We start from the raw sequence: 15,540 nt of genomic DNA on the forward strand, positions 1-15,540 counted from the left end.
CATCTATGTCATATGGACTATATCCTCCTATTTGACTCCTATGTCTCTTCCCTGATGACTTTACTCTCAACTGATCTCGCCCTCTAATTATCTTGTCTTCATGTGTATGTAATAGGGATCAGCTCATATTCATTCCTCTGTAGTGCATACAGTTAACATAATAGTCACTTGTCAATATTTATTACTATAGAATTGACTTTTTTTTACAGGACAGGAGGGAGTATAATATTGCCTCAACAGCCAAGCAGTGTCTGGATTGAACAAGGAGAAGGCTAGGTTTCCTAGAGATTATAGAGGAGCAAAGAGAGGCTTGTACCCTGTTGAATACAGGAAAAAACTTTGTTGAAACTGCACCTTTGAGAATCATTAGGAAAAAATAGCAATAAAACTAACAGAAGAAAATATCTTTTTACCAGACTGATGAGATCAGATATTATAAACAAAATGTTTTGTCAATCCGTACTGTTTTCTCTGAACAGATTGTTTCAGCCTGATTTGTGTAGATGGTTCTTGAGCTCCAGGAGTCTTTTGATCTCCTTTTTTCACTTATTCTTTCTTTCCCAGGGCTAGGAGAAGGTTCCGCCCTTCTTCACCCAGATAGCAGATCCCATCCTCGATCTTTGGAGAAGAGTGCTTGGAGAGCTTTCAAGGAATCTCAATGTCATCACATGCTCAAACACCTCCACAATGGAGCACGGATCACTGTGCAGATGCCACCCACAATTGAGGGCCACTGGGTCTCCACAGGGTAAGAAGAACCAAGGTGGTGATGGGGAAATCCCACAGAGCTCTGCAATTGAGGGGAAATGAAAAATATTGTTTTTTATCCATTGTTTGATGCCTCAGATGTACAAAAACTGCCTATAATAGTTAATGAAACCTCTGCTCCCTTGTTATCTATATTTTATCCTAGAAGGCATACAATTATAAAAAAAGAGAGAAGCCAAAATTTTCTTCCGTTAAGAAACAGAGCTAAATACTGTTGAAACCTTATGCTCAGAGAGAGATTATTCTGTAACACAGTTGACCACATAGAGTTAGTGAATGGAACCTTGTTTACTGAACTGTATCGTACTGCTTGTTTATATAAAAAAGTCATTAGCAAGTGAAATTAAGTATCTGTATTTCCCCAGCCCCTGAAACATAGTTAGCTCCTTATGGTCTTAATACTGTAGTCATATTCAACTAATCCAAGGTACTAGATTTACCTCTACTAGTCAAGAATACATTTCTATCCTACCACAGATATGAAATTCCTCATTAGTTGAGCACTAGATTATCAAGAGTCTAAGACTGGTGGCTTTTGTTTCCATTTAACAGTTCTGAGTTATCAAGCTAGACCTAAGTAGGCTGATTTCTTCCTTCCTGAGCACCATAGGTAACACCAGGTCAGAGGTAGTGTCTGAAGAAATGGTTTAACTTCTCTCACAGGTGGAGAGTGAAATCAATATGTGATTCAGCTTTCCATACTTTTTCTGTAAAAACATGTTGCTATTGAGATGGCAGTATAAACACAAACTAATCTAATCTTTAACTAATCTTTAATAAATAAATTAATATAATCTTTAATTAAAAACACAAAGTATAAAATTGGATATTTTGAGAGATGAAACCTTTTTCTCTTTATAATAAATTTACTTCCTAATAAATCTTACTCTCTTATACTTAACCATCAAGTATTTATTAAACATCTTATATGTTAACTGATGATATAAATACAAGATTTCATTAATAATAAATTATAAATACAAGATTTCATTAATAATAAATACATATATCTGTGTGTATATATATATATATAATATAAGATAAATTTGAGGTAATTGAGGGAGATCTGAGTAGCTGGGAATAATTCTAAGGTGACTGGGAGCAGTAACTTTTGACTTTTCCTTTACTTTTTGAACATAAAGGTATGATCACAGATCTCAGTCACATACATGATGTCTTTCCTCTGTAGTTAAGCAATAGCTGCTGTTTTATACAGTTTTAATTTCCCAGGACAGTTCTTTATTTCTTTTTCTCTTTTGTCAGAACAATAACCAAAAAAAAAAGAAATATTAGTCTATATAGTCTCAGTATTTCTGTGACTGTCTTTTGTCCAATCACAAAAAGTTTTCTTTGACAACCTTGATTCCATGGCCTTGACTATACTGCCTAGAATCATACTATTCATCAGTGTTATTCTATATAGAATGACTCAAGATTCTTATTAGATTTGACTTTCAGATTTTTTCAAACTTCCCCAAGAGACTTTGCCATTCTTTTTCTTCACAGTGTTTTAGAATGAATAAATAGAAAATGCTTAAAGTGTAGTTTAAAGTGATCTCTTCATATGATCCAACTATTTTAGATGTGTTTCAGTTGTAATTTCTTTTAGATTGGGAGGTAAGGAATTGTTTGGGCTAAGTTAGATGTTTTCTACTATTAATTCTAGACATATTATTCAATAATTTTGATTATCTGAAAAAATAAATTATTCCTCCCTTAAAATATTCTTTTGGTTATTTGTTGGTTAAAGTTGTAAGCATTTAAAAAATTCATTGATGGTTCATATTCATGCTTTTCACAATGAAAGACATGAAAGTTCTTCATTATCAAACAGAAAAAATATTAAGCAGTGGAGTGTATAATATCACAGTTTAGTTTTAATAGAAGTAATTATAAAAGTAGATTAATCCACATTCTTTAATTTAATAATTTCTTTTGAATCAAATGATTTTTGCTTTGTTTTTGTCTTTTTTGATTCTATCAGATTACAAAACCCTTGCACCACCAATGCAGAAAGGCAGTTCTGTTTTAATGTATTGCCTTATACAATTGCCCAAGTTGTGACTATTTTTTTCCTGAAGAAGTTTCTTATCACATTAATTATGTATGTCACTTTCTGCTTTTATCTTTTAAAAAAATCTTCGTCTGTTCAAAAAAATTTCTCTTTTCTATGACCAATTCCTTGACATATATTACAGCAGTATTCATGATGCTTATGAGTTGCATGAAAATTGTTGGTGGGTGTCTTTTTTGGGGCGAGGGGCAGAAGGGTTGATTCAAATCTGTGATTTCACTGGCAAATCAAATTTCCAATTTGAAAACTCCATCAGCACAAGTCCACAGCTAGTCTATAACTTACAGCTTTAGAGAATTATCTGGAGCACTGAGGGATTAAGTGAATTTGGCTATGATCATATGCACAATATGTATTAGGTGCAGCATTTGAACCATGGTCTCTGGACTCCAATAAGAGCTTCACTATACCATATTACCTCTGAAGAATAATGAACATAAGGTACAATTAGAAATTCATCAAGACTTCTAAAAATGGGACAGCTAGGTGGCACAGTGGATAAAGCACTGGCCCTGGAGTCAGGAGTACCTGGGTTCAAATCCGGTCTCAGACACTTAATAATTACCTAGCTGTGTGGCCTTGGGCAAGGCACTTAACCCCACTGCCTAGCAAAAACCTAAAAAAAAAGACTTCTAAAAATGGAAGAAATGGTTTGGATGTTCAGTTAGACTCCATGGAAAATATGTTGCAGAAGATTTTGTTCTTTGAGAGTGTCTAAGCAGCGAACACTTCTGCTAAACATTCTTCCCTTTGCACACCTGGTGCCTCCTAGGTAAAATGACACACTTTATACTATTTTATACAGTCAATCAATGCATAGTTAATGAACATTCTCTATGCGTTTGATTCTAAAAGGGGATTCAGAAAAGTAAAAGGCATTCCTATACAGTTTAGCTGGAAGGAGAAAAGTTAAAGAATAAAAGGTGACAGCATAAAAGATAGCATAAGACAATCAAAAACATTTCATTTATGTAATATAGGCCAGTAGTTCTCAGACATTTTGGTCTCAATATCATTTACCATTATTACCATAAATTAAAACATTATTATTACTAATTTGTTTTTGATCTCTTTTTTTTAGGTTTTTTTTTTTTTTAAGGCAAATGGGGTTAAGTGGCTTGCCCAAGGCCACACAGCTAGGTAATTATTAAGTGTCTGAGACCGGATTTGAACCCAGGTACTCCTGACTCCAGGGCCAGTGCTTTATCCACTGCGCCACCTAGCTGCCCCAATTTGTTTTGATCTTATAGAACCCCTGAAAAGATCTCAAAGATACCTGAGTCCCTTGACCACATTTTGAAAATGTTGATATAGGTAATAAATGCTATGAATTTAGAGAATGAAGTAAGATTTGAAATGGATCTTAATGGAGAGAGGGGAAGATAACTTTAGTTGGATAATATGAGCAAAATCAGAAAGGCAAGACAGCATAAGGAATATTTCAGGAGAAAGTAGTTTAGTTGAAATTTTGTTTATGGAAGTAATGGGAGATAAGTTTGAAAGATGGCCAGGATAAGATTGTAAAGGAGTTTGAATGAAGGCAAAAGGAATTTGTCAGCCATTCAATAAACATTTACTCAGAACCTGCTATGTGAATTTTATCACAAATATTAAGAAGTCATTGAAGATATTTGAGCAAGGTAATAAAATGTGAATTTTTTGCCTCAATTTTATTATTTTTGTTTTTAAAATCTTGTTTAATATTTTATTTTCCCCAATTACATGTACAAACAATTTTTTACATTTTAATTTTTCAAATTTTGAGTTCTAAATTCCTTCCCTCCTTTTCCTCCATTGAGAAGATAAGCAATTTGACATAGTTTATACATGTGTAGTCAAACAAAACATGTTAAAAGGGATTTTAGAAAGATTAGCCTGAAAATTATGTGCAAGTTAAAAGATATGAGTTAACAGCCCACATATAAGGTGATGAGGACTCGATGTCAGTGGGAATAGAAAAGAAAAGATGGATAAATTACTTATGGAAACATGCTTCATGTCCTTCCTCTGGACGTAGGCACAATAGCCTGGCAGAATATCCTAAGTAATTTTATTTCCATTTGGAAAACCAAGGAAAACATTTTTTTTCTATTGCTTTGGAGATGATGGTACTGGTAGTTTTTAAAAACAATATATCAGTGTCATAATTAGTTAGCACATAATTGTTATTAACCACAGACCTAAGACACTATACTATTCTTTTGGAAAGTACATTCAAAGATAATTTACCCTTTATCTGCTGTCAAGTATAATTTCATATATGTGAATTAATCAAATTTTAGCAGCATATATAGCACTTAACTAAAACATATTAAAATGAAATAATTTCTTGTTACAGTAAAGGACCAAACTATATATTCCTCTTATCATATCTTTCAAAGAGGTAATATTTTTCCATTATATCCTTGCCAAAATAAGAGGACCTTGCAGTTGACATTAACATTAGTTGGTATCTCCTTTTTTACTTGCTAGAGAGAACCATGTTTTAACTGACTGGTGATTAAACTTCCACTAGCAACTAATTGTGATGCTTTCAGATAATACTAAATAAAATTGACCTACTAGGGTATACCTTGTGTCTCATATATAAAAAACTGGACTTGAGTATTCTAAACTATTGTCACTAACTTTAAACCGAGTAGGAGAGGAATAAAAGGTTGGACAGTATATGAAAGAATGTTTTGAGAGACATTTAAAGAGAGGAAAAAGAGGGACCTTCTGCAAAGAGGAGAGAAGTAAAAATAGATAGCTTACTGGGTGATAAAATGAGATGCAAAATAGGTTGAGTGAGCCAAGAAAGGGAGAATGGAAAGGAGAAAAAATAAGAATAATAGCCCCAAGAGGAATGAGAGAGAAGACAAGCAGATTAAGAACTTGTAGCCACTACATAAATTACAAAAAGTTATTTAACCAGGGCAGCTAGGTGGTGCAATGGATAGAGCACTGGCCCTGGAGTCAGGACTACCTGAGTTCAAATCCGGCCTGAGACACTTAAAAATTATCTAGCTGTGTGGCCTTGGGCAAGCCACTTAACCCCATTGCCTAGCAAAAAACCCTAAAAACAATTGTTTAACCAAGTACACTAGCTTTGGAGTCAGAAGACCTGCTGTTTTCTACATGTGTAATCTTGGATAAGTTATTTCAACTCTCTGGGTTCCAGTTTCTTTATATCTAAAATGAGACTGTTAGACTAAAGAATCCCTAGGGCTCCTTCAAATTGTAACTCTGTAAAAACTCTGTAAAGCTGTCAATCAGTAAATATTCAAACAAGAACCTATTGTGTGTGCCAGGGAGTCAAAAAGAAGCAAAAGAAGTTCCTGCCTTTAAGGAATTTGCAATCTAACATCAAAAAAAGAAAGGAAGCAAAAAATATATACAAATAAAAGGGGAGCAATTGATTATGTCAAAAGAATGAATAAACGAAAAAGAAAAAAAATGGAATCCATCATATGCCCATGCAGGGAATTTTCCCTTTTCCCTCACTTCCCACCCCATTGACACATTCTAATCTTGCTATGATCTGGTCTGACTTTCTGTAATGTCTCCCACTACTTCATAGGTACTATTGAAATCTCTTTTTTCATGGCCTAGCTCAGCTACCACTTCTTCCATGAAACTTTGCTGATAATAAATGGTGATTCAAATGAATGAAATTCTTCCCAACTTCCCAACAGATAGAAATGAGTTTTTTCCTTCACAGATTTATTTTTTAATTTTTTTTAGGTTGTTTTTGCAAGGCAAACAGGGTTAAGTGGCTTGCCCAAGGCCACACAGCTAGGTAATCATTAAGTGTCTGAGATGGGATTTGAACCCAGGTACTCCTGACTCCAGAGCTGGTGCTTTATTCACTACACCAACCTAGCTGTCCCTCTTCACAGATTTCTTAATGAACTTTTTAAATACCTTTTCTTTATCTATATCATATCTCCCTTTGTAAATACTAGTATTATGATGAATTCCCTTTCTTTGTAAATATTAGTAATATAGTTAATTCCCTTCTTTTGTAAATACTAGTGTTATAGTTTAACAAAAATACTTTTAATGTTAATATTAGCATTTATCTGGCACTTAAAGATTTGCAAAAGACTTTATATGCATTATCTTATTTGATCCTCATATCCTATTAGACAAGTGCTTTTATATCACCACTTTATAGATGAATAAATAGGCTGAGAGAGATTGTGACTTGCCCACAGTCATTTAGCTACTAAATGACTGTGGCAAGATTTGAACTCCTATTATTCCTGAATTTTATGCCTAGTGCTCTTGATACTAAATTATCCAGTTATCTCATGGTTATTTTTTGTGCATGATTTATTGTACCATTTTTACTGTAGGCTCGTCCAGTTCAGATGATTGTGAATTCTTTCATCTTTGTGCATTTGGCTGCTAATACAATGCCATAGACATAGTAAGCACATGATAGTGTTAGTTGAGCCGAATTCAACTGACTTAGTATAATAATGTAATATAGATAGACTCAAGGACTTCTTCAATCCTTTATAGCCTTAAGATTTCATAATTTTAAATAGAGAATGAAAGAAGATGTACTTTAGAGAAAAACAAAGTTTACTTCTACCAAGGCTCCAAGACAAGTGACAAAATCTTCATACTGTCTCCTCCTACCACACAGAATGATAGCAGTCCCATTTTTTAAAATCTAGCTGAGAAGGAATAGTTTATCAATTCTCAAATACACTATGCAAGTGATGCTTTTTGTCTTTTATATTTTACCCAGCAAATACCATTTAAGTTTAAGTGAAGGCAAACGGGAAAAGCAGGAATTGGTCCATGAACGATGACTTACATAACATAGAACATCTTACATAGAACATACATGTTCTAAGATGACTTTGCATGGAGAATTAGGTTCATGCAAAGGATTGTTTGAACCTTTACTTTCATAGTAGGAAATGTTTCCATATTTCTAAAATTAAAATATGATTGATATTTTTATTTGTAACTAATTGGAGAGTATAATTTCTTTCTGATCCAGAGAGGATTTTTTTATACACAAAGTATGAGATTTAGTGGAAAAAAAGATTATGCCTGAAAGTGATGATTCTAATACCCTGACCTATTTGTAACCTGAATAATGCCTATCTAGAGGAATAGCTTAATGGAGTAGAAACAGCCTGGATCTGGATTATTGAATTGCTCCAGGGCTCCCTTTTATAAACAGTAAGAAGAGGGACTAGATGATTTTTTAACATCTCTTCTATCCTTAAATTATATTCTCCTATGGTATTTTTTATTTTAGAAAGCTATAGTGGTCTCCATTTCTCATGTATTTTTTTTATTTTTAAAAAATCTTCTTCCTTTCCTTCTCTAGATGTGAAGTGAGATCTGGTCCAGAATTCATCACCAGATCTTATCGATTCTACCACAACAATACTTTCAAGGCTTACCAGTTTTATTATGGTGGCAATCGTTGTACCAACCCTACCTACACTCTAGTTATCAGGGGTAAGATACGACTTCGTCAAGCATCCTGGATCATCCGAGGAGGGACTGAAGCAGACTACCAGCTACATAATGTCCAGATCATCTGCCATAGTGAAGCTGTTGCTGAAAGACTTAGTCAGCTGGTAAATCGCACATGCCCTGGCTTCATCCCCTCAGATAATCCCTGGGTACAGGATGCTGCTTATGACTTATGGCGAGAGGAAAATGGTCGTGAATGTACTAGAGCAGTGAATTTTGCTATGCATGAGCTTCAACTGATCCGAGTAGAAAAACAGTACCTCCATCACAACCTGGATCACCTTGTGGAAGAACTGTTCCTTGGTGATATTCATACTGACTCCAGCCAAAGGATGTTCTACCGGCCATCCAGTTACCAACCACCCCTACAAAATGCCAAGGTATTGATTTCCTTGCATTATTCCAGAACCCCTATGGATCTTCCATTTTATATTTAAGATGAACAACAAGATCCAGTAGATATTTTTGTGCCAAAGGGTTAAATCACAATTGGACTTAGAATATGGAAGCCCAGCAGGGAGAGTAATGATGGCAATAGTTTAAAAATGGGTTGAATCATGTCAGGGAAAATGGGCTGCAAAAATGAAGGAGAAAAAAACAAAAATAGAAGTAGTAAATGAAAATTGTAGTGTCAATAATAATGGTAATGATAAAAATAATAATAGCTAGCATTTATATAGTGGTTTATGATTTGCCAAGTACTTTATCAATATTATCTCACAACAACCTTGGGTAGGTCATTCCTGTTTTGCAGAGGAGAAAATTGAAGAAAGGGGTTAAATGACTTTCCCAGGATTATATAGCTGTTAAACTTCTGAGACCAGATTTTATCTCAGGTCATACTAAACTCCAGGCCCAATATTTTATCTACGGTGCCATCAAGTTGCCTCTAGCAATGAAAATAACTCACTTATGCTCTTGTGTGACCTTGGATAAGTCTCAATTTCCTAAATTTTAGCTTTCTTATCTATAAAATAAGAGACATGGACCAGTCAGACTCTGAGATCCCTTCCAGAACTAGATATATAATTCTATGTAGATTGTTACAACACTTTTTTTTTCTCACAACAGCTTTATGAAATTATTATCTCCATTTTACATATGTAGAAATGGAGTGTCAGATAGGTTCAGGGAGTTGCTCATGATTCCATAACTAGTAACTGGTGGAGCTAGGAGCTGCTGGAAGCTTAGGACTTTTAGTTATAAACCTAATACTTTTCCCCTTTACTCTATGATATCTCTCAGAAGGCTTGTGAAAAACAAATCCAGTATGATAGTAGTAGTAACCCTAAAGGGAGAAGAAGAGGCAGAATGGAGAAAATATTAGGGAAGTAAGAAAGAGTTAATTATCAGCCATGAAGAAGACTGGGTAAGTAATGACTCTAATATTAGAGTTCAATGACGACAAAAGCAATAATATCACACATTTACAAAGCATATCTCTCTCTCTCTCTCTCTCTCTCTCTCTCTCTCTCTCTCTCTCTCTCTCTCTCTCTCTCTCTCCAATTTAATGCATGTCATTTAGGTTCCTTAGAGCATAGACTCAAAAAGTCAAGTGCACAATATGTTCAATATCATACAAAAGTAAATAGAGATTGTCCAGCTAAAAGGGATCCAGGTCCTTTTTGGGTGTTCTGTCTCCCATGGGGCAGTACAAAAGTTTTACTGTATGCCATCATTACCCACTTGCAGAACACTGATTGCATAGTTTGGAGTTATAGGTCTGACTATAGACAATGGAAGTATTAGAACTTGGAAGACTGGGAAGCATAGCATCTATGTCTTGAACCCTAATTACCTATAAGTATCTAAGAATGGAATAGCTAGAAGTGGAATCAGCCAGAATTAGAAAGATTACCCTAGTAAGCATCAACTTAACTAGAGTGTTGTTGACATTTCTAGGGTTCCTTACTCAACCATTTTTGATTTTCTAGTTTCTTTGGTTATATCCTTTGGGGAATAGTGATTCCCTAATTGAACAAATTCATTTTCTATCTAAGGGTTTATGAGTATGTGTGAATAAATCAGAATGATTTTTTTCTCATGCTCTGAGGCAAATCACAACTGGATGAGATAACACAGAATATTTCCTTTCTCAAAGACTACTCAGTACTGGAGGTTGTTATTTGAAGCTATTTTATCATGAGTTCACATAACAAAAGCACTCCCCTTCTATTATATTTTATAAAACATTCTGAGAAAGTTCCCTTTGGCTAGGCATATTTCCTCCAAATGAATCTTGTCATGGTGATGTCTTAGTTTATGTAATTAAAACACTTCTGATGAGCCAGTGCACTGAGATGCAGAGCCACTTAGAGATCACTCTGAGTTGACTGCTTGCCAGAATGATGTCAAGGGCTATTTGAAATTTGTTCCAAGGGGAAAAAAGAGCCAGAATTGTTAGTTTCTGGCCTCATCTGTTTCAAACTATCTGAAAATAAAAAAGGGGAACTGAATATGAGGAAAAGGGAAGTCTTTAATTCTTGGTCTTGTGGTTGCATTGAGAAAGAGTTTCTCCATATAAAATCTCTGAACCTCCAAAATGTTCTTTAAACTCATAAAGTAGGAATTTCTAAAGGTTATTCCTTTCAGTAGGCTGATTCCTTAGAAAAGAAAAAAAGAGGAAATTGAACAAAACCATGCTTCCAAGAATAATGGGCAAGTCTTCAATAAAATCCTCCACGGACACTCATGGAACTTTTGTTTGGAGGTCTTGATCATAATAATTCAGTCCTCTGCTTGGATAATGTAACTTTAAGACCATAGTTTGGATGGTACCAGGAAAAACAATAAGAGCAAAAACTTCTTTCTAGGTACTAAGTTTCATCTTCATAAGTAAAGCCATTGTTCAAAGTAGACATGGTACTAAGAAGATAGAAAATGAATCTTTGATTTCACTGGTATATCATACTGCCAGGTAAGAGAACTCTCTATCAATGCTGGTTAGCATCTTCTCTACAACTGATAACTTTTTGTCTTAGAGAATTGCTTAAATCAGTGAGAAGTTAAGTGAATTGCCAAGGATCACACAGTTAGTTTGTGGCAGAATGTCTTGGACTTAGATCTTTCTGACTTTGAGGTCAGGTCCACTATGTCAAACTCCCTTATTATATAAAGAGAAATATGACAAAGAGGATTTAGGAAATGTAGAAAATTGGTATTTGTCAAAGCTTCAAACTCAACCTCACACTTACCCCTTGCTGCCCTTCATTTTCCAAATATTTAATGTGAATGCTAACTAGTATAGAAGTAACATTAGAGGTAGTAGTGATAGAATTGAATCAGGAAGAAGTATAATCAAATATTGTATTTCATACTTCTCAACATCTGTAGGGCTCCATATGCCTTAGGCAACACTCTAGGACAAGTCATGATCCAAATAAGGAGTTGTACAATGAAAAGTTTGCTTCTCGATTCAGAGGCAGAGGGTCTGGGTTCAAATCCCATCTCTGATGCTTACCTTTGCATCTCTGGGTCTCAGTTCCTAGTTTGTAAAGTGAGAAAGAATTGGACTAGTTGGATTCTGCAGTCACGGATCCTTTGATCTGCATTGGTAGAGCTCATTCCCTATCATGCTTAAATCATACATCCTCGCAAAATGACTAATATATAGGAAAATTGATTCACTTAATTATTTCTCTTCCAGATTGGCTGGAAAAATAACCAAATTGTAGGCCAATGAGCAAGCTCTGATTAAGTTAGGTTATGTTAAATCTTAGTGTTACAAAGAAGTGCAAAAGCATAGGTCATGCCCTCAAGGAGCTCTCCTTCCAATGGAACCATGCAAACAACCATGTACATATAAGATCTATGACAATTGTGATATTTGTCCTTTATTCTTGATGAAGATTATGACATCAGGGCAGTGATGCCTCACTTTTTCCTCTGCAAGCTGTCTGGACTCTGGCCAGATATGAATCAGGAGATGGCCCTAGTGACTTGCCCAAAGTTACTCAGATAGTATTTGAGATTGAATTGAACCCTGACTTCAGGACAGGTACACTACCCCACTGTTTCATTTAGTTGCTCATCTGTTAAAATCAATACACTGTAAATGGATGGTTATGTTAGAGAGAACATTGGTAGAGTGGGGAGAGGTTCCAGGAAAGGCCCTTTACAGAATGGAGGTTTGCAGATGAGTTTTGAAAGAGATCAATGATGCCAGAAGGTGGAAATGAAGAAGAGGAACATTCTAGTGTTAGAAGATAGCCAGGAAAAAGACAAAGAATCATGCGATGGAGTGTTGTGTGCTGAAAGCCAATATCATTGGATTATATAGTATGTGGAGTGGAGTTAAAGTATAAGAAGACTGGCAAGGGAAGAAGGGACCAGGTTTGAAGGGCTTTAATAGAATATTATATTTGGCCTTGGAAGTAATAGCAAGCCATTGGAATTTATTGAATGAGGAAGTTGGGTTACATTGTCATAGCTAAGCTTTAGGAAGATCACTTTGGCAGCCAGTTAGAGGATACACTTGAGTGGGGAGAGACTTAAAAAAAGGAAAACAACTGGTGATCCAGCTATCACATAATAAGGAACTGTACCCAGGAGACAGTTGTGTGAGTGGGGAAGAAGGGACATAAACTAAAGACATTGTAAAAATAGAAATAGCAAGATGTGACCAGAAATTGGTTATGTGAAATTAGTGTTAGGAGAGAAGAATAAAGGATGATGATACAGAGATAGCAGAATTAAAAATGCAAATCAAAACATTTAGATAACTTATGGAGAATGTTTATGATTGAGACACATTAGAATAGAATGAGCACTGGTCAGAAGATCTGTATTCCAATTTGATTTTTACTTCTGTACCTTTAGACACATCACATAATTTTTTTAAATCTCCTAATGATTTCTGAGGTTCTTTCTAGTTTTCAGATTCTGAGATGAAAGGAATTAGTGTACCATCACATTTTTTTCCCTTTTAAGCTTAGATTTGCCTCATTTTCTGTTCCTGTCTTAAAGTTCTAGTGGTGTGACTTCTCAGATGGGACTGGGGAGACTAAAAATCAAAGGATTTTTCTAAGTGTTTAATAAGGCTTCTGGCTTCTGCCCATTCTCCCCCACCCTCTTCCTCCTCCCCTACTTTCCTATCATTTCCTTTGAACTCATAAGAGGGATTTTCATCTTGGTCAGTGTCCATCCTCAGAACAGAGCCCATCTGTAGTGAGAACAGAGACATACAGAGTTCTTTGAAAACATCTGAGGCTTAGGAATATTTTTTTTCAGATCCTTCTGATTAAAATATGAGGGTTGGCTGAAAAACAGGGTGACTTATCCAATTCATGGCACCGCCAAGCTCACCTCAACTAACTCCCATTGCAAGCACATACACTATGAATGTAAGGGGATCTCAAGCACCTCTAAGTTAATTGGCATTAGCAGAAAGTAATTTGGTAATTTATGTGTGTTGATGTATGCCCCCCCCAACTCGTACCATATCAGCCACAGAAAATTTCCTGTTAGTGAGGGTCCTTAAACATCGGTAAGAGAATTAAGGAAGATTGTATGATTACCTTCTTTGGCAATCTATTTTAAAAAGGGATAGATTGTTCTGGACTGGTGCAATTTTTTTCCCATCCAAAGGCAAAGGAATGGATTGCATGATGTCCATAGATCCCTGTGATTCTGTGAAAAGCTAAAATGACAGCTGCTCAGGGAATATGGTATTTATCTGAAGCTTGACTACAGATTTTCCCCTTAATTTTTCCCTCTACCTAAACTGGCAAAGCAAATCTAGGGAGCATTAAATGGTTTGCACATCTACTTTAAAATCTGAAATGAGAATTCAGTTTCCCCAAAATAGAGGAAACGGGGTTGTCTCAATCCTGAAGTTGATCCTTCCAATCTCACTGCACTTCCTAAGGGATATCAGTGCAGAACAGTATAAAATGGAAGGCACCACAAAGGCAGAAAGTCCCCAATTCCAGGCTCCTAGGGTGTTCTTGCATCTTAGGCAATTCAAAGGGATCATTCTTTTCTTATTCTCCTTGTACCTCTTGGCCCAAACTTTGCAGTCAAGTCATCAGGATGTTTTTAGATCTCTTCCCTAGGACAACTAGGAATAGGAATAAATGGACTTAGAAATTGGTATCTTTCCAGATGCAGCCAAATGAAAAACCACAGTTTTTCTATGCCTGCTTCAGGCTGCCATACCAGCAGGTTGTTAACCTGGTTGTGGGTTGCGGTGTTTGCTGAATACAGGAAGAAAGACTGGAGAAGCTGCATTTTAAAAGACCGCACAAGCATGCCATTGAAAGGTTATAACCCTTCTTCTTTGAACTCTTTGCCTTTCCTAATTGCTGGTCCCATAGAGACCCAGCTGAAAATGAGTTTAAATGCTAAATTGAGTTTGAAACCACTAGTCTCAGACTCTTCTGGAAACTGGACACCATATATAAATAGAAACATTAAATCAACTTGTTATTCTAAGCTTTCTACAACTTCTCTGTGAGATTCCAAAAGCTTTGGCAAGTAAATTACCTTTGGGAAGAATCAGGTGAGCTGGGTAGAATCCCTCATTATGAGGTTGGCTTCTCTTCCTTTAAAAAAATGAACCTGCCTAAAATATATTTCTAAGAAGATAGTTCGTCTGAATTCTAATTAGAGTGAGGGCCTCCTAGAATGGGGATCAATTCATTCTACATATTTTTCAGAATATTATCAGTTGATGGAATAACCAAGTTCATTATTTCAGATATAGAATTGAATATTAATTAAAAAAACAAATGATTACTGAGTAAGTTAGAAATGCCAAAGCCACAGGACCAGTCTTTTGAACAAATAAAACTGAGCTTTCTCCAGACTCCTGCAGTGACAGCCATGGAATGATAAATCAAAGGGTTTGTCTGAAAACTAGACAGCTTTCCCCCAAGCTATGAACCATTACCATTTTATTCAATTATTTATCAAATAATGGTGAAAAATTCTAAGAATTAGCAATGGTAGGGAAAAATAAGTTACACCTTTTTGAGAAAACTTTGTTATTTAAAGGGAAAGAGGTACTAAATGTTCTTTGTCTCATGAATTAACTGTGTAAGTGCTTCCATGAGTTGGAATGAGGAGCAGTATCACAGTGGAAAGACTCCTGCCTTTGAGTTTTTCTGTAGAAAAGACTGTCAACTATCAATAAGCATTTCTAAGCACTTATTATAGGACAAGCATTGTGCAGTGTTGCGGGATACTCCTGCTCTTGAGGAACTCAAATATAATAG

General features: G+C 35.5%; 1 protein-coding gene across 1 annotated transcript in view; it reads left to right on the forward strand.

Moving 5' to 3' along the window:
* The window catches only part of APCDD1 (APC down-regulated 1), a 59,134-nt gene that overhangs the window by 14,068 nt on the left and 29,526 nt on the right, over positions 1–15,540 (forward strand). Inside the window, exons 2-3 of the mRNA XM_074208161.1 lie at positions 565–748; positions 8,175–8,706. Of these exons, the coding sequence (XP_074064262.1) occupies positions 565–748; positions 8,175–8,706 (716 nt within the window). The remainder of the gene's footprint in view (positions 1–564; positions 749–8,174; positions 8,707–15,540) is intronic.

Source organism: Macrotis lagotis, chromosome X, assembly GCF_037893015.1.
Source record: "Macrotis lagotis isolate mMagLag1 chromosome X, bilby.v1.9.chrom.fasta, whole genome shotgun sequence".
Lineage (NCBI taxonomy): Eukaryota > Metazoa > Chordata > Mammalia > Peramelemorphia > Peramelidae > Macrotis > Macrotis lagotis.